Source organism: Corythoichthys intestinalis, chromosome 18, assembly GCF_030265065.1.
Source record: "Corythoichthys intestinalis isolate RoL2023-P3 chromosome 18, ASM3026506v1, whole genome shotgun sequence".
NCBI lineage: Eukaryota > Metazoa > Chordata > Actinopteri > Syngnathiformes > Syngnathidae > Corythoichthys > Corythoichthys intestinalis.
In genome coordinates, this window is record NC_080412.1 from 15,019,538 (window position 1) to 15,042,865 (window position 23,328).

At 39.2% G+C, this 23,328-nt stretch overlaps 5 protein-coding genes across 6 annotated transcripts in view; 4 read left to right on the forward strand and 1 right to left on the reverse strand.

The window, feature by feature from the left end:
* The window catches only part of LOC130906728 (T-cell immunoglobulin and mucin domain-containing protein 4-like), a 51,150-nt gene extending 48,649 nt beyond the window's left edge, over window positions 1-2,501 (reverse strand). Inside the window, exon 1 of one of the 2 annotated variants that reach the window (XM_057821300.1) lies at window positions 2,456-2,501. The gene's annotated coding sequence lies outside the window, so the exon portion shown is untranslated. The other variant, XM_057821304.1, reaches the window with a different exon arrangement.
* Window positions 52-1,657, forward strand: LOC130906729 (histone H1-like). The gene has a single exon (XM_057821305.1). It carries the CDS (start codon window positions 93-95, stop codon window positions 726-728), a length of 636 nt encoding a protein of 211 aa, XP_057677288.1. The 5' UTR covers window positions 52-92; the 3' UTR covers window positions 729-1,657.
* On the forward strand, window positions 1,809-3,434 carry LOC130906730 (histone H3-like). Its single transcript, XM_057821306.1, has one exon. It carries the CDS (start codon window positions 2,701-2,703, stop codon window positions 3,109-3,111), a length of 411 nt encoding a protein of 136 aa, XP_057677289.1. The 5' UTR covers window positions 1,809-2,700; the 3' UTR covers window positions 3,112-3,434.
* Window positions 3,435-6,772: 3,338 nt separating this feature from the next.
* Window positions 6,773-7,153, forward strand: LOC130906504 (histone H2B-like). Its single transcript, XM_057820914.1, has one exon. The coding sequence runs from the start codon at window positions 6,785-6,787 to the stop codon at window positions 7,151-7,153; it is 369 nt and encodes a 122-aa protein (XP_057676897.1). The 5' UTR covers window positions 6,773-6,784.
* A 3,312-nt stretch (window positions 7,154-10,465) lies between these two features.
* ruvbl2 (RuvB-like AAA ATPase 2) lies at window positions 10,466-14,977 on the forward strand. Its single transcript, XM_057821166.1, has 14 exons — window positions 10,466-10,553; window positions 11,347-11,401; window positions 11,489-11,544; window positions 11,665-11,806; window positions 11,880-12,009; window positions 12,092-12,158; window positions 12,834-12,940; window positions 13,010-13,103; window positions 13,166-13,384; window positions 13,665-13,783; window positions 13,866-13,985; window positions 14,064-14,193; window positions 14,298-14,412; window positions 14,609-14,977. The coding sequence occupies exons 2-14, from the start codon at window positions 11,347-11,349 to the stop codon at window positions 14,632-14,634; spliced, it is 1,380 nt and encodes a 459-aa protein (XP_057677149.1). The 5' UTR covers window positions 10,466-10,553; the 3' UTR covers window positions 14,635-14,977.
* The last annotated feature ends 8,351 nt before the right edge of the window (window positions 14,978-23,328 follow it).

The window sequence follows — 23,328 nt, forward strand, 5'->3', positions numbered from 1 at the left end:
CTCATGCACCTTATAAGTCCCGCCTCCTGCTCTACACTTGACATAGTTGACAGCTTGTCCCGATCGAGACGACACGCAACGCAAGAGCAAATATGGCAGAGGAAGCACCGGCAGCAGCGGCACCGACCAAGTCGCCGGGGAAGAGCAAGAAGAGGACGGGAAAAGCGGCTGGGAAAGGAGGAACCCCCATCGCTAAAATGATCCTGGATGCCGTCTCGGCGTCAAAGGAGCGCAAAGGTATTTCGACCGCCGCGATCAAGAAAATTCTGGCCAGTAAAGGCACGGACGTCAGCAAGGCGAACAAGCGCATCAACACCGCTATCATCCGCTTGGTGGCCAATGGAAAGATTGTCCAAACGAAAGGAGTAGGTGTGTCTGGTTCCTTCAAGCTGGCCAAGGTGGAAGCGGCACCTAAGAAAGACAAGGCTGCAAGGAGATCAACCTCAAAGCCCGCAAAGAAGGGTATCAAGTCTAGAAAGGCTGCGACATCGCCTAGCAAGAGAAAGAGTATCAAACAGGTGAGGAAAGCAAAGAAATCCGACAAAAAGGGCACGCCTAAGAAAAATAAGCCAGCAGGCAGCCCTAAGAAGACCGCAGCCAAGGCTAATAAATCGAAAGATAAGCGGGCTAAGAAAGAAGTCAAAAGAGCAAGGAAACCTGTTGTGAAGAAGGCAGCAGGCAGGAAAGTAGCAAAGAAACCTGCACCCAAAAAGTCTGCTAAAAAGTGAAGCAGTTGACTCCTACGCATCGTCACCCAAAGGCTCTTTTAAGAGCCACCACAAATTCCACTAAAGAGCAATCCTCGTTTCTCTTCTTAATACTTAAATGTTATCCTGTTAGTAAAATTGATTTATTTTACTTGGGTAAAATATGTGATGTAACTTATTGGCACAAACCAACCCAAGGTAACCCCTTACGTGCTTACATCACATGAAAACTGCAAGACGATGAAGAAATAGAAAAATAAATAAATAAAACACATTATTTCCCAGAGAGCAGACCGAAGTTGAAAAGATGTTGGATCGACATCCCGCTGTCGATCTTATATCGTTAAATGTCATTTCGATTAATAATATTGGAACAACACGTAATCAATGTTATGTTTTCGACCAAAACGCCCGCTCATCCATAATTCAATGACTTATCAATCATATTTTCGGTCAACCATAAATTAACTATTTGTCAACATTAGTTCACCAAGTATAAAACAATGGTAACCCAACCATCGCCTGACATACCATAGAACAACGTTGTTTCAACAGCACTTGACGTCGAAAATTTCGATGTCAACCGTACTGATGATTTTGATGGAAAATAAACGTTTATTCAATGTCGGTCTGCTATCTGGGTTGTTACTACACTCACCCCAGAGATAATAGTTTTGATTTTTAATACATTTTGTAATGTGTGCATTTTATTCACAAACAAAACTTCGCGAAGAAACCTCCTATATTTGATTTTTTTCCAATCAAAATAGATTGTACACTGAAATCAGTAAGACTAATTAGCACTTCTTAAAAAAGTAATAAACTGATTTAAATGTTTTTTCCCTGAAGCCTCTGGTTAAAATTTCAATATTATTTTTACATGTTAAATTGTACATATGTGCTTTTTTTTAATTATTGTTTTTTGTTTGTTTGTTTTTTTTTTTTTTTAATTTTGCAAGGATAATGGAAGTCTTGATTACATCTGTATGTGTCAATTTTTTTGTCAACTGTTTTGTTAAGCTGATGTTTTGTATGCATGTAAGTTCGAATAAAAAAAAAAACAAAAAAAAAACATAAAAGTCATGTAAAAATAAGCAAGACACGCTTGTGAACAATTTAAACTGAATTTAATATATATTAGATATATAAATAAAAAGAAAAAGTTATACAATTGCTTTTAGGGATGTGTTTTATGGCTCTTTGGAAAGATCTGAATCTTTAGGATCCGTTCATTTCAAGGAGAAAAAAAAAACTGCATACATGCATATGAATTAATTATATAAATGTATGCGCTTATTGGTGTTCAACTGTCTGGACACTACTCTTGATAGTAATGGAGGATATTTTTGAATCTTAAATCTGGCTGCCATTGACGGCACTAGATGTCCAAACCATTTTCAGTAATAGAGTTGGCAACAAGTGACTGAGTTCATTTGCTGCCACATCCCCAGTTCAAATTGACTAAACGTCCACAACTAACGAACTCATAAAAAAGAGGCACGTGAATATATGTGTATTGTCTATCATTGTCCATATCACTATAAGAGTTTAATAAGTGCATATAAACTGGGTCGCAGCCAGTCATACCGGTACAAAATGGATTGGACGTCCACCGCTGCCAATAGCAGCGAATGAGTGAATAGTTGCTGTGTAAATGGCACTTGAACATAATATATTAGAAAAGAAAACATGGGAGCATTACATGAAATAATTTAAGTTGACACAAATTCATTTCCTCATTCACTCACCAAAAATTAGCTTGAAGCAAGGAAGCCGTTTGAATGGCTGGAGGGCGGCGGCTTAATTTGAAAGTTTTCCCTCCAACGGCTTTATTCGCTCATTTGAAATTCCTGTCATCCAATTGTTGGAAGGGAAACTCGCGCGTGACTTTCCACTCGACCAATCAGCGTTGCCGAGACGCCGACTGTATTTTATAAAAGCTGCCGCGCTCAAGCTTGCCGCATATTCGGGTCGAACTCTCGTCTCGGTGAAAATGGCAAGAACAAAACAGACAGCTCGTAAGTCCACCGGTGGAAAGGCTCCCAGGAAGCAGCTGGCTACCAAGGCTGCCCGCAAGAGCGCACCGGCCACCGGAGGTGTCAAGAAACCTCACCGCTACAGGCCGGGGACCGTGGCTCTCCGTGAAATCCGTCGCTATCAGAAATCCACCGAATTGCTCATCCGCAAGCTGCCTTTCCAGCGTTTAGTCAGGGAAATAGCTCAAGATTTCAAGACCGACCTCCGCTTCCAGAGCTCCGCCGTCATGGCTCTTCAGGAGTCCAGCGAGGCTTACTTGGTTGGCCTGTTTGAAGACACCAATTTGTGCGCTATTCACGCCAAGAGGGTCACCATCATGCCTAAGGACATCCAGCTAGCCCGCCGTATTCGCGGAGAGCGGGCTTAAGTTACTCCAACTACACTAAAACAACGGCTCTTTTAAGAGCCACGCACTTCCTTTCTAAGAGATATTCCTTTATTGAGAATTGTAATGTATATTTTCATATGCCTTAATGATTTTGAATGAACGCTTTATTTTGGACCTGAGAAAATAAATAAAATATATTAAAAATCAGACAAAACCAATGATATACTCGAGACAACATCAACAATAGTTAAGACAATAATAACATATTATATTTTAAATATGTTCCTTTTTCCTTCGTGTTCTTATATACTACAATTTTTGTTGGTATGCTTGCTATGAACACACTGTGTGATTCCTGAATAAACATAATTTATGTAACATACTATTCATATTTAATGATTTAACTGCCAGTTAGACACTAACTTCATAAACTAGAAAGTTTAATTCTGGCCCCACAAACCAGAGTTGTTTTTAAATTTAGCTGTTTTTATATGGATGTTATTCTTTCAAATTTTCACCTACAACCTTGAAATTTAAGACACGTCAACAACCTATTTACTATTGTAACGGCTTTAACATTATTTATCTTTTTTTTTTTTTTTTTTATACATATACATATACAGGTACATTAATCATTAGCTTCCATTGCAGGTGGAGGACAAATAAGAGTTACTTTGGAAATTAGCTGTTTTTTTTACAATGACCATTGTGTGACAAAATATCGAAATGGTGATGTATCGTGATACTTTGTATCCCAAAAGGTTATCGATATGCTCCTGCCAAGAATCGAGATATTGTTTTGAAAAGGTGTCAATGTCTAAAAAATAAATAAATAAAAAATAAAAATGAAACAACAGTTGCTACTAAAATCTTCCACCATAATAGTGTCTCAGTTTACTCTGAGGCTGCATTGACGGTGCTCGACGCCCAATCCATATAGACTGGGAATGTTCGTTCATTCGAAACCAGAGCATTCACAGTCATTCTGTCCTATTTTCAGGGAATTTACGGGTCACTTGCTGTTCATTTTAGGGCATTTACAGGTCATTTTCTGTTAAGTTTGAGTCACTGCCTATTTATTTGGAGGATTCCCAGGTCATTTCCTGTTCCGTAACTCTATATAAACAGGGAGAGACCAATAAAATACCCCAAAATCAACAGGAAAGTAACTGAAAATCAACAGGTAAATGACCTTAAATGGCCCAAAATTAGCTCATTGCCTGGCATTGGCTGCCACTACTGGTCATAGACGTTCAATCCGTTTGAAGTGGCCATCCCTCCAACCCTCCCAGTTCAAACAGATTGGATGTCTACTAGTGATAAACTCATTCCAATTCATAGCAAAAGCTTGTTTTTCTGTTTATTGGTTGTTATTAGAACAGTGCTTCTCAATTATTTTCTGTCACACCCCCCCAAGGAAGACGTAAATGTTTCGCGCCCCCCCAAACTTTCTGCCGCCACTGTAAATAGTATCATTTGTCTATAAAATTACTATTATAAATACGCATCTGCCTAACATTGTGTCCTTTTTTTCTAATAAAGAAAAAAAGTAACATAGATCAACTTATAATAAAGTATAACTTTATTAACATTGTTTTGTTTGTAACAGAGAATACTTGACGTGCATCAATTTGCCTGAATTTAAAAAAAAAAATTCACATCCAAACTAAAAAATACACTCAAGGTACATTTTTGACCATTTGATACAGAAAAATAAAATGTAATAAAATCAGTCAATAATACCAAATTAAAATTGATTAGAAACATTCACTCATGAGGACAATGTGCCAAAAAATTTGACCGAAAAAAAAAATCTGAATAAAAGGGGAAAAAAAGTGTCCTTGGACAGGACAGTTTTTATTTTTGCTGCTCACAGTATTTACCTCCTTTGCAATGGTGTGGAGTTATTTTGCAATTAGCATGCTAACAATGCTCACTGGCTTACTGATATAACACTGACAAAGCAGGACGATTGTTGGCAATATTCGGCACGTTTTCACTGAAAAAATCAAGCGGCTTAACAATGAGATTGGGGTCTAATGTCTTTAAGTGGCGTCTTAATTGATTTGGCTTCTTGCTGTCTGCTATAATTATTTTTAGACACAGTAAACAGTGGTCTTTCATCATCACCCACTGTATTAAAAGTCAAAGCTAAAAGGCAAACGGCACGAAAAAAGCGCATTCACGGCGGCCGAGGTAGAACCGTAGGTGAGGGCGGTCGTCGTGACGATCCCAAGCCGAAAATGGCACTTCTCGGGCGGCGACGTGAGAACCGGACAAGACAGTGGGTCGCTGCGTGAGTGAGTCCGGTCGGAAAACGGCTTACGAAAACGGCGGTGGCACACTGCTCTTCATATCTGTTGTCTGTGTGTGCTGAGTGCTCTTCCTTAGTTCAAAAATACTGCGCGCATTCTGAAAATGAGAGCGCCACTGCCACCTACTGAGTGGATGTGCAAGTACACTTTATTCCAGTACGGCAAAAAAAAAAAAAAACATGTTCCCCGAGGTCACATGCGCCCCCCCTGGCATTGCTCTGCACCCCCCCAGGGGGGCGCGCCCCACTATTTGAGAAGTACTGTATTAGAATATCCTAGAATGATTTCCTGGCCAATGTATCGATAATCGTTGTATTGCCATATCGTCAGATCATTGTTATCGTGAACTTTGTATCGCAAATCGTATTGTATCGTGAGGTACCAAGAGGTTCCCACTCATAGACCATTCAGAATTTTTGTCAAATTATCACATAAAACTTTGTAAGAGGAAAAATCAACATACGTCCTACTGTTCGATCTGCCTTAATGTTAGTGATATACATTAATTCCGTTTCAAATGAAATGACTGGCATTAACCCTTTAACACCGAACGTGTCGGCAGCGACGCGTTTACGCATATCATCTTTGAAGCTTCGTCACGCTGTAATTACATCACCCACGTGCTGCTGGTTGGTCTCGTTTGAAAGTGCAGAAGTTGATGTCCACACCAGGTTTTAATCTGAAGTCAACTTCTATTGAATGTTTATCCTAACAAGTTGAATAAATATTATCAAGCTTCAAAACGGTTGGTCGAGCATGTTTGGTTGTCAATGGGACGTCAACATTACAAATTTTGAAAAAAGATTTTGGGATTTTTTTGTCTTTTTGGGTCCAAAATGTGGATTATAATTGGTCAGTGAAGAAAACAACAGTTTAGACATGAAGTTCAAGGTGTCCTGAAAAAAAGGACCCAATTTGACCATTGTAAACAATTTTTTCTTTGAAATATAAAGGCAACATCAAATGCATGCAAATTCGGCCAAAATAGGCTTAGGTGTTAAAGGGTTAACTAATTATGTTTCAATGCCGCTGACGGTGATGGACGTCCACTGTAATTTGACAACGGGCGGCTGGCAGCGATCGTGCGATCATCTCAGTCAAAATGAATTAGACGTCAATCGTTGTCAATGGCAGTGAATGAGGTTAAGTAATACATTAGGTTTTTCAAAACTCGCGCTATTCAACAGATCTAATCTACGTTTCAAATTGAAAAGAGCGCGAGCAATTTCTTGGCATATTGGGTAACTTTAGCTACGCCCACGATTTAAATTTACCGCTAAACCGTCACTTCAAATAAGCCAATCATGTTTCAGCAACAGCGCACGAAAATTTGCATAGCTTGTCTTATAAATACCAAATGTTTCACGCTTAGATTCATTCTAACTTCGATACACAAAATGCCTGATCCAGTTAAAGCAGCTAAGAAAGGCTCCAAGAAAGCCGTCTCTAAGGCTACAAAGCCCGGCAAGAGGAGGAGAAAGAGCAGGAGGGAGAGCTACTCCATCTACGTCTACAAGGTACTGAAGCAGGTCCACCCGGACACCGGCATCTCCTCCAAGGCGATGAGCATTATGAATTCCTTCGTCACGGACATCTTTGAGCGCATCGCCGGGGAGGCTTCTCGCCTGGCGCAATACAACAAGCGCTCCACCATCAGTTCAAGGGAGATCCAGACCGCCGTCCGCCTGCTCCTCCCGGGAGAGCTGGCTAAGCACGCCGTGTCCGAGGGCACTAAGGCCGTTACCAAATACACCAGCTCTAAGTAAACTGCTTACCAAGGCGCGTTCAACGGCCCTTTTCAGGGCCACCCACCATTCTCGATGAGCATGTTCCTTTTGCAGAATGAGAGTGAATCGATTTTTCTGACTGTGAATGCGCGCTGTCAATGAAGGAGTTAAAGCAACACTTTGGAACTTTTCAGTTTGGTTGATTTTAGCGACGCTGGTGGACAAAAGCGGTAGTGTTTTGCCTTAAAGCGGAAATTCAGAATTTTTGACATTAGATTTAATCTTCAAATTAGCCGGGGTTAAATTAGTCAACGGGGTTGATTTAAACAAATTCCGTGCAGTTTGCTAGTTATTTATTAATTACAGGGCTCTGGAGTGGCTAAAATGGCGGGAGTCAATGGCACCTTTGTAGTATGCCAATAAAAAACATACAGATCCAACATAATCAAATACATTCAAAACACAGATCATAGTTCCAAAACACCCAGGTGGCCAAAACAATGTCACACCAAACTGCGTTATTCGTTTCATTCTGCAGGATTTGTTTAAGATGCGTAATACTACCACAATTGTTCTGCCCCCTTTATTTGTCTGAACATTGTTTCACAGGTGCACTGCCCCTTTAAGAGAGTCAGGAAGTTTGTACGCGGGAATGTGCGCCACTCTCTTTTTTTTTTTTTGATATTTTTTTTATTTTACAAACTTTATTTACACAAAAACAAATGCACACAATGGGCGAACAATTCACAAACAATCAACAGATTTACAACAACAACAAAATAATAAACAAAATGGTCAGAGTAATTTTTAACACAAGCCGTACTGTTTACAAAGTCTTTTGGTCCTTATAGCTTTGAGATTCAAAGAGGAACTCGAATCGTCCAAATATAAAGAAAACATTTTCCCCAAAACATGAAAATTTGGTCTTTGATTAGCATATTTTACACAGTGAATGTGAAATGTTGCCAATATTAAAATAAGATTTACAACATATATTTTATCCATTTGTGGTTCTTCAACGTTGTATAGGCCAAACAAAAATGTCTAAAAACAATTTTCAATGATGGCACAACTTTGGAATTAATATAATTGTTCAGGTCAACCCAAAAGATGTGGGAGTAAATACTTTCCCAAACAAATGGGAAATAGTTTCCTCTGCATTTGCACAAAAATGTGTCTCAATATCAATTTTAAACGTAACCATTGTCGTCTTTACAGGATAACACCTGTGAAGTAATTTGAGTGTGATTTCTGTTACTTTATTTCTTAATAAATATTTTCTAGGCAAAAGCCAAGTATGTTTCCATTCAATATTTTTGTATAAATTATTCCAATAAGAAATTGCTGCAGGTTTGGAAATGATCTCCTTTTGAATAAGTCCTCTCAAACAATGGTTGGAGGCTTCAGAGCTTAACAGTGCACCTTTATAACCAATAAACAGAGACTTTGGATCAAAGATTGGCACGTTACAATTTCGACCTCTAGGAGAATTTTGTAATAATCTTCGAGAGCCCTCCGGTATTGCATCAAACACAACAGAATATTATGTGCGCCACTCTCTGTAGAAAAGAAAAAAAAAAAAAAAAGGCACTGTGCAGATGTGTGTCATCACTTTAAGTTCTTACATTGGCATTCCCTGTAAGTATAGGAACATTTGTTAATATTTAAGAGGGATGTGCTGAATGAGAAGAACACTAATTTTTGCGGTGTATTTCAATGTTTCAGTTTTACACCTGTCTACAAATCGAGGTCCAAACCCATCCTGGCGTCTGTGACTTTTTGTGTGGAGGTGTTTAACTCGCTGGATAGCAGAAAGGCTCTGTATACTAGAGTGAAGAAAATGTGAACAAATCTGACGAGACAGACTCCTTGTCATCAAAGCACGACTCGTCTCCGGTATTCACAAAGAAGACAAACCACAGTGCTGTGGGGTCAATAAATGTGTGACGATGTGAAATGAACAGATATGTTTTTGTGAATTAAAGGAAATATATATCTACAAGTACAAGTGACTATTTATTTATTTATTTATTTATTTATTTATTTATTTATTTATTTAATTTATGTATTTAGAAAAATAAATAAGGCTGAAAACACTCAGGTGACTTGAAGTTCCGCTCTGAGACCCCCAATTTGGCTCTGTTTGAACAGGAGGGCATTTAAAAAAAAAAAAAATTAAACAGGGAAATCCTATCTGGAGGTGAGAGCACACGAGAGCAGAATTAAAGACGCCATGACTTTAACGAGATATTATCGCGTAATTACCTTGTTTCGATCCAAAAACTCCATGTTGCATATATCGCTGAGTGTCTAAAACAGCTGTGAATGGCCACAGCTGGATTTTTAAAAATAGATTTTATGGGTTAAACATGGTAATATAACAAGGGTCGCGATGCAGAAATCGCTGACATCAAGGAGTGGTCGAGATTTTCTTTTTCTTTTGTTGAGCTTTTTAAAAGTTTTTTTTTTTTTTTTTCTTTTTTCTTTTTTTGTTTGGATCGATCATTTACCCTCTAACATATCGGAGAAAATGCGACAGTAACAAAAAAAGATACAATTAAGCGATGATGAGGTAGATATCTGTGACTTTTTTACAGACACCATTTTTTTCATTGTGACGTAATTTGTTTAAAAGTTAAAAATATGCGAGTGAATAAATTTTTAAAGTCGTTTTTTTAAAAGAAAAATCAGACATCAATTAATGATTCTCAGCTAAAAATGACAGACATTTTGAATAAAAAAATATAATTAATTACCTTCGTTTTATGGCTGGGTTGAAACAAAAGCGGTTGCGCGACGTCTAAACGGGGGTTTCCAGGGTAAAACGGACAAATTAAAAATAGTTTGGGGGCTGAATGTGCCATGAATCTGCTATGGCAGCATATAGACATATTGTGCTGTCAAACACAACAGTTGTTTTGGCTTAAAATACAGCAGTTTCTTTTAAAGAGGAGTGCAAGAGCAGAAACAGCTTTTTCAGTCTTGTCTGTGTTTTCCGCCATAAACAAATGTTCCCATAAATACTTTTTAGGCCACGATATTAAAACGAATGTTGCTTAAATGAATCAAAATGTGTGCTTGTTCTTTATTTTTAAAATAAAATATTAATAAAAACAATTAAAATAATTAAAAACAGAAATATACTCTGGTTATGGCCCCCCATTAACACTATATACAGTACCTTATATATAAGGACTCGGAGGGGCAAACGAATGAATAAATGTGTGTTATGAACCAAACCGTTTGAAAATCCGTCAAGGTTTTGCCGTGTTAAATGTATTATAGTGGAGAAAATTATTCACCTTAGCTTCGCTGCAAAAGAGCCCGACAGCCGACTCCAAGTTTTCGCGTCTTGTTTCTCCCCGGACACATTTAGTCTGCACACCTACCAGAAAGGCGCCGTATTATCACGCTTTGACACTGTAGCGCAACCGCGCAGGTGAGCTTTTCATTCAAACATAACACGTTTTGAGTCTCTTCGGTTTCATATATTGACACTTCAAATTCATTGCTAACATGATTGCTTTGGCTTTATTTAACAACGTGCCTTGATGTGGACATAACAGTGTTACGGCACTCCAAACTGATGGAGAAAGCTAACGTAGCAGCTAAGGAGAAAGCCGCACTCCCCATACGAACTGTTGAGAAAGGCGATGTGAATTATTTTACATTTTCTCATGAGTATATTGATTATAAATTTAGATGGAGTTGTGTATATATATATATATACTTTCTGAATGAGCATTTTTTGGAACGTTTTTTCGCTCACCGACTCTTGTGTTGGGACATTGATCATAGCAGTCGCTATGACAACCCAAGTAGACAAGGCAACCAGATTTCACAGAAAACAATAATTGAGGAGTCCAAAATTTTTGGAAAACAATAGATATGCAATATTTATATGTGCAAATGAACGTAAGACTTACACAGACATGAGTTTTGGTATTGACATCAAAGTACTATTCACAAAGGGCACACTTATTTCATGACCATGGCCAAATTGAATGCTGCTGTATGTACAAGAAATATTCCACTCTAATAAATCTACAGTTAAATTAATATTTCACGAAACAAAATTTTTTTGGGTAAAATAATGTATTTTGTTAACTTGGTGGCATTGAATGACCGATCATAGCATTGTGAAAGTGTAGCCCTAATGTTTACTAAGTTAAGTTTTTACTCTTCATCTGTCAGAGCTTGTGTGTCATTATCTGTCTCTTTGGGGATTTTAGATGGCGACTACTAAAGTTCCAGAGGTTCGTGACATCACACGAATTGAGAGAATTGGTAAGAATGTACATTTTCCTGACAATAGTCCATAAACCAGTGTTCAAAAGAACTCCTTTTAGATTTGAATGTTGATGTTGTCTTTAGGCGCACATTCACACATCCGTGGCCTTGGCTTGGATGATGCTTTGGAACCAAGACAGGTGAGAACATTACACATACTGTTATCATGACCGTGGACTACAGCTTAAATGAATTTAATGGTTTTGTTTATAATGCTGAGCGACAAGCAATTCAGTCAGGCTGTTTCTGTTTCTTGGCAGGTGTCTCAGGGAATGGTTGGGCAGCTGGCCTCCAGACGGGCTGCAGGCGTCATCCTGGAGATGATCAAAGACGGCCATATAGCTGGCAGGGCGGTGCTGATTGCAGGGCAACCAGGCACTGGAAAGACTGCCATCGCCATGGGTGAGACCCAAATGCACGAGGAATGAGATTGATGCACGTGTAGATCCCAAAGCAAGTAAAAGTTGCCCTGCAGGTATCGCTCAGAGCCTGGGTCCTGACACCCCTTTCACAGCGTTGGCCGGCAGTGAGATCTTCTCCTTAGAAATGAGCAAGACTGAAGCACTCAGCCAAGCCTTTAGAAAAGCCATCGGAGTGAGGATAAAGTGAGTGGACCGATGCCATCCCCGCGATGCCTGTTGTCTGAAATAACGTCATACGTGGTTCTTTTTTTTTTTTTTTTTACAGGGAGGAAACCGAGATTATTGAAGGAGAAGTTGTAGAAATCCAGATTGATCGACCTGCTACTGGAACGGTAAATTAGAGTACACTAAACCTGGGCGATAAATCGATTTATTAAGTGTCATCCGGCAAATTTAATCACTAACTCCATTTATGTCCAGTTCAGATCTTTTACATCCATTCAAATGTGAGATAATTTGCCGGATGACACTAAATGACATCTGTCATAAGCAATCATTAATGCTCATGGCAGTTTCATGTAATAATCACAGTCTTATGACAGTGTTATGACACAGCTGTCAAATTAAGTGTTTCCAGTTAATTTATTTGGGTGTGAGTATTCCATAATACAGTGAGGACAGCTGCGGCTTATAGTCCAGTGTGCCTTATCTATGAACAAAAGCCGTTTTCGTGTCAAATTTAGTGGGTGGCGGCTTATAGTCAGGTGCGCCTTATAGTCCCAAAACCACAGTATATACATTCTATTATTTTTCATACATAAATAAATAATATCATTAAACATGGCACCAATAACACACAAGCTCATCTTTCACTGCCATTGACGGAGCTAGAAATCCAATCCATTTCCTACATTCTAAATGGATTGGATGTTTAGAGCTGTCAATGGCAGCCAATTAGTTAATCCCACAATAATTTAGTTTAAGCATGCTCTTTTTACTATTTGAAGTTAACAATGCTTGTGGCACAGAGATGTGTATGAAACCCTGAAAAAAATGCTGCTTTGTAGGGTGCCAAGGTGGGCAAATTGACGCTGAAGACTACTGAGATGGAGACAATATATGACTTGGGCAACAAGATGATTGACAGTCTCAGCAAAGAAAAGGTCCAAGCAGGGTAGGTTAATCTGGTTTGCGTTTAATGCTTTCTGTGTGCCAAACTCTGGTTTATTACCATTTCTTCAAGTGATGTCATCACCATCGACAAAGCTACCGGAAAGATCAGCAAGTTGGGCCGTTCCTTCACAAGAGCCAGAGACTATGATGCCATGGGAGCTCAGGTACTGACAAAACATTTTAAATGAGGATCCATATTCAAGTAACTGGAATGTTTTCTATACAGACCCAGTTCGTGCAATGTCCAGAGGGCGAGTTGCAGAAGAGGAAGGAGGTGGTGCACACGGTGTCCCTGCACGAGATCGATGTCATCAACAGCCGCACGCAAGGATTCCTGGCTCTTTTCTCCGGGGACACTGGCGAGATCAAGTCAGAAGTCCGTGAGCAGATCAATGCCAAAGTTTGCGAATGGAGGGAAGAGGGCAAGGCGGAGATCATCCCGGGGGTCAGTCAACATTTTCTTTTGCATATCAAGTTTACAGTACTGGCGCTGTATTTGGGAGCTTGCAGCACAAATGGGGAAAGAGTAAAAGCTATTTAAGACAAAAGATTTACACTTCATTTATATTTCATTTGTTTAACATTTAACTTTTTTCACCCTATATAGGGTAAGAGAGTCCACACATTTTGGGTCATGTAGGCTGCACTTTTATACCAAATGTTAATATTGTGGCCTACATGACTCATGATTATATGGTTAGCTTTACTCAAATTTTATCTTGCAGGTGTTGTTTATTGACGAAGTCCACATGCTCGACATGGAGTGTTTTTCCTTCCTTAACCGTGCCTTGGAGAGTGACTTGTCCCCCGTTCTCATCATGGCCACCAACAGAGGCATCACCCGGTATTTTTGTTTTCCATTTATTTTTGGTCAGTCTATATATTTACGTCACTCGTCACATCAACTTTCCTTTGTTTCACCTCAGCATTCGTGGCACTAACTACCAGAGCCCTCACGGCCTCCCGCTGGATCTCTTAGACCGCCTGCTTATCATAGCCACCTCCCCTTACACCGAAAAGGAGACGAAGCAAATCCTAAAGATCCGGTGAGACTCTTGGCTCTTAACTCGCCGGCAATTAAAGTGCGTCAGCTGTCAAATAATTGTACATTCTTTCATTTCCAGGTGTGAGGAGGAGGATGTTGAGCTGAGCGAAGAGGCTCACACGGTCCTAACTCGCATCGGTATGGAGACGTCGCTGCGATACGCCATGCAGCTCATCAGCACGGCTGGTTTAGTCTGTCGCAAACGCAAGGTCAGTTGAGAGAAAGTAATACATGTTAATGGAAATTCATCCTTTAGGCTGAATATTTGTGGTCAGTGGATTTATTTTATTTTATGGATTTGATTTGCCCTTAGGGTACAGAGGTACAAGTGGAGGACATCAAGAAGGTTTACTCTCTCTTCCTGGACGAGGCCAGATCTTCTCAGTACATGAAGGAGTATCAAGACTCCTTTCTCTTTAATGAAACACGTGAGTATCATGCAATAATATGAGGGAAAGTGGAATTAAAAGCAAATCATTTATGAAGACATATTCTCTGTATTCATATAGACTTCAGATTTGATGCGTCTTATGCTCCCAGAGTTCGCTTTAGGATCAGCATGAGAGGATTGTGTTCTCATTTGTGTGATAAATTAATATATATTATTTTCTTGTTCCCTTCCAGAAACAACAGCAATGGAAACCTCGTAACAACCTCTCAATTCCCGCTTCACATTTTTTAACTCATTGCCTGTGAAATCCATTTGAATTGAGATGACTGGCATTGGGTAATCATGTTTCAATGCCATGAACGGAACATTACGTTCAATGTGGGTTGGACGTCTCACGCCATCAATGGCATTCAATGAGTTATCTTTTGAAGCCTTTGCCTTTAATTTGAATAAAACAAGTGAGTGACCTGCGATGTTACAAATGTTTTGGCAGTCGTACAGTTAGTATATTACGTTTCTATTCTTTGTTTTTATATCATTTCTGATGCGTTTCCATGATTTGCACTCGTACGTCACATAAAAGACCAATAAAAAGTCTTAAATGTGGAATTCCTTGCTTGTATAAGTTTGTGTTCATTTCTGAGGCCTTGGGTATAAAAGCTTCACGTCATGGTTGACTGTTTTAAACTATCATGTCTTAAAGCCAGACTAGCTCGGCTTGTTAAGAATGGAAGTTACTTAGTCAAATGATCAAATTTCATTAACATAAACCCAAATTCAAATTTGAATCAATACTATAGGCAACATTATCCGAGGATGTGGGGCGCAAACCCAGTTCAAATAGTTCTGCTGAAATTTAGGTGAGATGTGTGTCGTGTGATACTATTGCCACAAGATGGCAGTCGTTGACTGCTAAAACAAAGGTGACCACTCGTAATTTAACACATTAAAACCATGTTAAAGGGGGAGTTCGGAATTTTTGACATCAGGCTTAAGTAACATACATTCCATATCTCCATAAGAGGATGTTAATTAATTTTATGATTCACTCATAAGTGTTTACAAATTATTGACCAATGGCGGCAAACCTAACACCAGAAATATATATTTAACTCTTGTATTGTGTTCGGGTAAAAATTGACCCATTTTCAAGTTAAATAAATGGGACTTTTTATATACTCAAGCTCGAGAACGGGTTAATCTTGACACGAAAACAATATACTGCAAAAGTGTTTTCAGGCTGAGTTAAATGGATCACTCTCGCTCTAAAAATGTTGGCAGATTTCTAACACAATACCTGGGATATGTATAATGTACAGTAATGAGCAGAAGTATTTGCACCCCTTGTGATTTTGCACGTTTATCCACTTAGAAAATATGTATTGGTCTGAAATTTCAATGATAGCTAGCTATATTTCCACTGATAACATAATCTTAAAAAAAAATAAAAAAATCCGGAACTAACATTGCATGATTTTTCAATAATTTATTTGTAATTTACTGGTGTTCATAAGGATTTTTACCCCTGGAAAATCAGTGCTAATATTTAGTGCAGAAGCCTTTGTTAACAATTAGAGAGGTCAGACGCTTAGTTTTCACCAGGTTTTCAAATATGGAAACGGATTTTGGACCATTCCTCCAAACAAATCTTCTCTTTTCGGGGCTGTCATTGAGAAACACCAAGCTTCACCTCCATCCAAAAATTATCTATTGGATTGAGGTCCGGAGACTATAGCTTGGCCACTCCAGAACCTTGATATGCTTTTTACGCAGCCACTCCTTGGTTAGCTTGGCTGTGTGCTTCGGATCATTGTCATGTTGGAAGATCCAGCCACAACTCATCTTCAGGTCTCTGACTGAGGGAAAGCGGTTGTACCTCAAAATATGATGATACATTTCACCATTCATCTTCTGCTTTACACAGTACTGTCGTCCTGTCCCCTTTGCCGAAAAGCAGCCCAAAAGCATCAGGTTTCCACCACCATACTTCACAGTGGGGATGATGCTCTTGAGATTGTACTCATCCTTCTTTTTCCTCCTGGCACGACGAGTAAAGGTTTGCCAAAAAGTTTTCTTTGGTCTCATCTGACCACATGACTTTCTCCCATGACCCCACTGCCTCATTCAGATGGTCCCTGGCAAACTTCAGACGGGCCTTCACATGAACTGGCTTCAACAGGGAAACCTGAGCAATGTATGATTTTAAACCATTGCACCGTATTGTTAAAATGACAGTAGCCTTTAAAACTGCATCAAGCTCTCTTCAGGTCATTTACCAGCTTCTGCCGTGTAGTCGTAGGCTGAGCCCTCACTTTTCTCATCATGAGTGATGCCCCACAAGGACAGATTTTACATGGAACCCCAGTCTGAGGTAGATTATCAGTCATGTTTAGCCTTTTCCAATTTCTAACAATTGCTGCAACTGTTGATTTATTCTCACCAAGCTGCTTTCCAAGTGCCCCATATCCTTTTCCAGCTTTGTGGAGCTCAACAATTAATTTCTCTGGTGTCTTTCAAAAACTCTCTGGTCTTGCCCATGTTAGCAGTTGGATTATGACTGACTGTAGGGTGCACAGGTCACAATATTGAGCTCAAACGAGTGGTGGGTTGATGGTTACTCATGGGGTAAGGGTGGACTTTTTGTTAAGGTAGGCTGTCAACTCTTTGAGTGTCATAATTATTGCTGATTCTCAGGGGTAGAAATACTTATGAACCCCAGTTAATTGGAATTTTTTAAAAAATCATACAATGTGTTTTTTTTTATTTAAAAAAATTTTTTTTTAGGGCTGTCAAACGATTAAAATTTTTAATCGAGTTAATTACAGCTTAAAAATTAATTAATCGTAATTAATCGCAATTAATCGCAATTCAAACCATCTATAAAATATGCCATATTTTTCTGTAAGTTATATATATATTCTGTAAAATAAATTGTTCGAATGGAAAGATAAGACACAAGATGGATATATATACATTCAACATACGGTACATAAGGACTGTAGTGGGCATTTCACTCTACTGTCATTTAAATCTGTCTATGCTGTCCTCACTCCGAAGCGTCTACTTTTTCCAAAGCTAGACAGCTAGTGAACAACGCCTTAATAATTAGACTTCTTCCTTTTTCATCTGATTTATTAATAAAATGGCCTCAAACCATTGTCCTCTTTAGACCATCGTAAAACTACCAAAAAAAAGTACACAAGCATTGCATTAGCAACAGCGTTAGCTTAGCACGCTATACAGGTTCACTAAACATTAACAAAAAGCGTCTCATACAAAAAATATAACATTTCGCTTACTAACATAATATGTACATTCTTTTCAACAACCATACTTACGGACAAATCTTGTCCAAGGATCATATAAGCACAACATTATCAGCCCGAGACGTCGTGCAGCCATAATGAACTGGCAAGAAAACAATAAACCATGTCGCAAAGCAACCACAAGAGTTCGCTGTTGGACAGCGCAAAAAGCCTTGCTGTAAAACTTACCAAAAGGCAGAATACTTTCTGAGCGGGACATGTGCGTTAATTGCGTCAAATATTTTAACGTGATTAATTTAAAAAATTAATTACCGCGCGTTAACGCGATAATTTTGACAGCCCTAATTTTTTTATAGATTATGTCTCTGTAAGTGGAAATGCATCTATGATTGAAATTTCAGACCTCTTCTGGTTGAACTTGCAAAATCACAAGAGGTACAAATACGTCTGCTCTTCACTGTATAAGAATCATTACAGGCATACATCATAAATCCTGATACTCAAATCATGCTGACGTATGCAAATTATGTACCAATATATTATGAATTTCTTTGGGATGCTGATACATTATTAAAAAAAAAAAACCCATCCAATTGTAAATGGAAATTTGGATAAAGTTCTATGGCGCTTTATCGAAGTCGTACAGTGCCAAAACCGTGGCTTAAAACCTCACATTCATCTTTTGAACCAGAGTATACTTGGCAAGCTTTGGAATCTTTTTTTGTTATCGTTCACTTCTCTCTTGACAGTCACGCCAAGTTTTTGTGGTTAAAAAAAAAACAATATACAATATGGTGTATTATATTGTATTTGGAGCCTCAAACCTGAAGCAGGAGTATTCCATGCTCATTGCCTGCATTGACAGTGACAGACGTAAAACTCATTTAAACTGGGAGGATGAGTTTTGAAAGCTCAGTGCAATTGACGACACTAGACGTCCAATCAAATTTTACTGGGGGACGACTGAAGGAACGGACAAGCTCAATTAGATAATAACCCCAAATATGTAGTTTTTTAAATCATCGCAAATACAAAAAAAATAATTAATTCATAACATCAATTTAACACCCAGGCCTAAGACAAGGTACTGATCTGTGAGGGTCGGTATTCTGTCGACCTTAACATTGAGGTTTCTTTTTTTCCTTGCCCACACCTTACAGTCCAAAAATGGCAGCATGTCCTTTTTGATATCTTCCCACTTGAAAAGGATGTTTCTGTCCACAGAGTTGATGTGTTCAGTAAACAAATCTACTTCAGAGGAATGCATTTCCACTTGTAGAAACAGTGGTTGTATTGGAAGTACAGTACCTGGTTCTAAATTAGAACCGAAGAAACCTTCTGGAATTAAGGTGAAATGTCTGACAGAAGAAAACAGTCCAGTTGAAGCATTAACAACATGTACCACACACATGAACTCACTGTTTATCTCATTTTCTGTATTCAAAACAGAAAGCGTTAACACACTGGCTGCCATTGACTGTGCTAGATGTCCATTCATTTTGACTGGGATGGGTGAATGAATGTTCATTCATGAATGAGGATAAAGCGCGAAAGTAAATGAAGTCATGGATAAACTTGATTAATTTTATAGTGACCAACTCGGAATATTTTCAACATAATCTGACTTAACCACCAGCAAGTTTCCAGAAGCTTTCTGGAGTTTCACCTCAAATGTTCCACCCTTTGGTTGTCGGCGCTAATTATAGCAGTGCCGTTAGACGAAAACAAATGGAATTCATAACAAGGACACCAATAAAACAAAGTCATGCAGATTTCCTAGTACTTAATTGGTTGCTGTTCCAGCCAGAATGCACTGTAGCAAGTGTATGAATAATTTACTGTAGGTCTCCACTTCATATTGATTCCTGTCCAACAGATGTGGTGAGTGTGGGATTAAAACTAGTGATTACATGTTCAGTGAAGCTGAAGCTAGTAGGGCAACTGAGCCTGGGAACTGCTTTGCACTCAGTTCACACTTGTATTTTTTGTTATTTTAAACCCTTCTGTAATTTAAAATGACATGTCATTCTCCTTTCAGCCTTGCGTCGCACTCAGATACGCGGAGGTTGACTTCCTAAAACACACATGGTTAACTTACCACCGTCAAATGACTTCTCACATTGGATCTGACATGAATGAAAGTACTCTATACTTTCCCTTGGTATAACCTCCTGATAGCATGTATTTCCCATGCTCCTATCAAGAGTTTATTATTATATCCCTCCTGGCATAATTCCATTATTGATGTCATGTTCCTTTAAATGTGATCGAGAGTAAAACACTGACTGGTATGTGGCGCTCAGGAATGGCACAATTGAGTGATCCAGAAGTTTCCGAGTGCAAATTTCATTTCTCCTTATTCCATATGTGCAAAGACTGTGCAAACGGCGGACTCTTCACTGAAGTACTTTTAGCTACTGTATACATTTGCTCACTTGGTATAAAACTGCCCGCCCCCTCAAAAAAAAACTAATTTCAGCATTCTTTATTTTATGTTTTATATATTATAAGGAGTGATGAAAACTAATAACATCCGTGCATTCGCCCCTCCTATTCAAAGTGGACTGGACGTCTAGCACCGTCAGTGACTTCAATGATTGCCCCTTTGACAAGCTTCCTGAGCGAAACATCGGCAGCACCATCTTGGAAAATTTCTGCTCCGAACTTCCGGTTTAGAAAGAACAACATGAATTGCGGTTGAAGTAAGCAGTGTGTGGACAAAGTTAAAACTGCAACATCAAACCAGAGGAACCCATGGAATCTCCAAAAATGGATTCAGCACGACGTAGACGAGACTGAGGCTTTCTGTGCTGTGCGTGAACTCCTGGAAGCACCCATATACAGTGGGGCAAATAAGTATTAATTGTGCAAGTTCTCCCACTTGAAAATATTAGAGAGGCCTGTAATTGTCAACATGGGTAAACCTCAACCATGAGAGACAGAATGTGGAAAAAAAACAACAACAGAAAATCACATTGTTTGATTTTTAAAGAATTTATTTGCAAATCATGGTGGAAAATAAGTATTTGGTCAATACCAAAAGTTCATCTCAATACTTTGTTATGTACCCTTTGTTGGCAATCACGGAGGCCAAACGTTTTCTGTAACTCTTCACAAGCTTTTCACACACTGTTGCTGGTATTTTGGCCCGTTCCTCCATGTAGATCTCCTCTAGAGCAGTGATGTTTTGGGGCTGTCGTTGGGCAACACGGACTTTCAACTCCCTCCACAGATTTTCTATGGGGTTGAGATCTGGAGACTGGCTAGGCCACTCCAGGACCTTGAAATCCTTCTTACGAAGCCACTCCTTTGTTGCCCTGTCTGTGTGTTTGGGATAATTGTCATGCTGAAAGACCCAGCCACCTCTCATCTTCATTGCCTTTGCTGATGGAAGGAGATTTTCACTCAAAATCTCTTGATACATGGCCCCCTTCATTCTTTCCTTTACACAGATCAGTCGTCCTGGTCCCTTTGCAGAAAAACAGCCCCAAAGCATGATGTTTCCACCCCCATGCTTCACAGTGGGTATGGTGCAATTCAGTATTCTTTTTCCTCCAAATACGAGAACCTGTGTTTCTACCAAAAAGTTCTATTTTGGTTTCATCTGACCATAACACATTCTCCCAGTCCTCTTCTGGATCATCCAAATGCTCTCTAGCGAACCGCAGACGGGCCTGGACGTGTACTTTCTTCAGCTGTTGGACAAATCTGGCAGTGCAGGATTTGAGTCCCTGGCGGTGCATTGTGTTACTGATAGTAGCCTTTGTTACTGTGGTCCCAGCTCTCTGTAGGTCATTCACTAGGTCCCCTCGTGTGGTTCTGGGATTTTTGCTCACCGTTCTTGTTATCATTTTGACGCCACGGGGTGAGGAGGGAGTTGAAAGTTCATGTTGCCCAACGATAGCCCCAAAACATCACTGCTCTAGAGGATATCTACATGGAGGAATGGGCCTAAATACCAGCAAGAGTGTGTGAAAAGCTTGTGAAGAGTTACAGAAAACGTTTGGCCTCCGTTATTGCCAACAAAGGGTACATAACAAAGTATTGAGATGAACTTTTGGTATTGACCAAATACTTATTTTCCACCATGATTTGCAAATAAATTCTTTAAAAATCAAACGATGTGATTTTCTGTTTTTTTTTTCCACATTCTGTCTCTCAGGGTTGAGGTTTACCCATGTTGACAATTACAGGCCTCTCTAATATTTTCAAGTGGGAGAACTTGCACAGTTAGTGGTTGACTAAATACTTATTTGCCCCACTGTATATGGTTTGAAATTGAATGTTTTGAACAGCGTCAAGCGTGGATCTACCTCGCCATACGCCTTTAAATCGAAACCAGCTGCAGAAAAGAAGGTAAGAATGTGATTTAAACCTAAGGATATACCAAAATGATTGTATCATTGTTCTTATTACTTTGTTGATCATTCGTGGACAAAATTCTAACAACCTGTCAGCCTATGTTGACGTGAGGTGTAGATTGATACGCCGGCCACTTGAGTGACCAAAATGAGGTGACATTACAAATAATATAACATTTGCCAAATGCAGAAGGGCTGACACGGATTATGTTGTTACAAGGAAATATTACAAGGTACTGTATGTACATATAAACAAAAATTGTGCGTCATTCTTTTTTATTGCAGATATGGATCACAATAAAACATTTGGACAACATGATTCCATTTCTTGTTCTATTTAAAATGATTGGTGCATGTGCAAAACAGGTCAATAAATCACCATTTAAAAAATAATTTGAAAAATAGCATACGAGAATGTGATATCAGACAGCAGAGCTCTGGAGCCTCGTTAACCTTTACCCAACATTATGGCCTCCAGACGGGCTTTCTCCCGCGGTCCTCGGTGAGTCCAGCTCCAATAACGTATGTTAAAGTTGCTGCAGTTAAAAAGCTCGTAGTTGATCGAGCTGATTATCTGCCGTGAGGCGAGCCACCGTCTGTCCCAGCCCCTGACTCTCGGCCGCCCCTAGGAATCTAGCCTTCCATCGTCAACATAGAATGCACGTAGTCTCGATATATGTTCACCAACGTAAGTAAGTGTTGTCCTGAGGCACATTAATTGTCTTCCCTAGCCTAACAGTGTTTTTGACCTTTAAACAAACGAACAAAAAACACACACTAACACAATTTCCCATCCTACACATACTGATTAGCAACAGGCTAGCGGCAGCCACAGCAGTACAGTAGTTACTAGTTGTGGTAAATAATATTAAACATCATCATAATAACAATCATCATCGTAATAACAATATCAAACGGAACAAATCGTTTCATGCACTTGATTTTAGCTTTAATATTTTTTGAGCACCGGATACATGAAAATGCAGGGATAGGAAGAACATACGATCCATAACACAGCGGCAACATGGCTACAAAAACACCCAGTCTTTGTGGTGACACGAGCTTGGTTCCACATCCGCCTTCATGAACATGTTGTTTTCCCCTGTTGTGGTGATGGCAGATGGATGCGGTATTTCCAAATTGTTCTTTTTAAGGGATTTTGATGAGTAATGTTACTCCAGCTCCACTGTTGTTTTGGATGGAGAAAATGTAAAACGGAAGTTGCAAGCAGAAATGCGGAAGTAAAGCGGAAGTACCTTGGAAACTTGTCTATAAAGGTATAAAGAACATGACTAATATAGGTGCTTCAGTGTGAGTTTTCCTTTA

Coding starts and splice junctions, on each gene's coding strand:
- LOC130906730 (XM_057821306.1), top strand. CDS start 2,701: ATGGCAAGAACAAAACAGACAGCTCGTAAGTCCACCGGTGGAAAGGCT.
- ruvbl2 (XM_057821166.1), top strand. CDS start 11,347: ATGGCGACTACTAAAGTTCCAGAGGTTCGTGACATCACACGAATTGAG. Junction 11,807..11,879: donor AAAGACTGCCATCGCCATGG/GTGAGACCCAAA, acceptor GTTGCCCTGCAG/GTATCGCTCAGAGCCTGGGT. Junction 13,986..14,063: donor AAGCAAATCCTAAAGATCCG/GTGAGACTCTTG, acceptor TTTCATTTCCAG/GTGTGAGGAGGAGGATGTTG.
- LOC130906504 (XM_057820914.1), top strand. CDS start 6,785: ATGCCTGATCCAGTTAAAGCAGCTAAGAAAGGCTCCAAGAAAGCCGTC.
- LOC130906729 (XM_057821305.1), top strand. CDS start 93: ATGGCAGAGGAAGCACCGGCAGCAGCGGCACCGACCAAGTCGCCGGGG.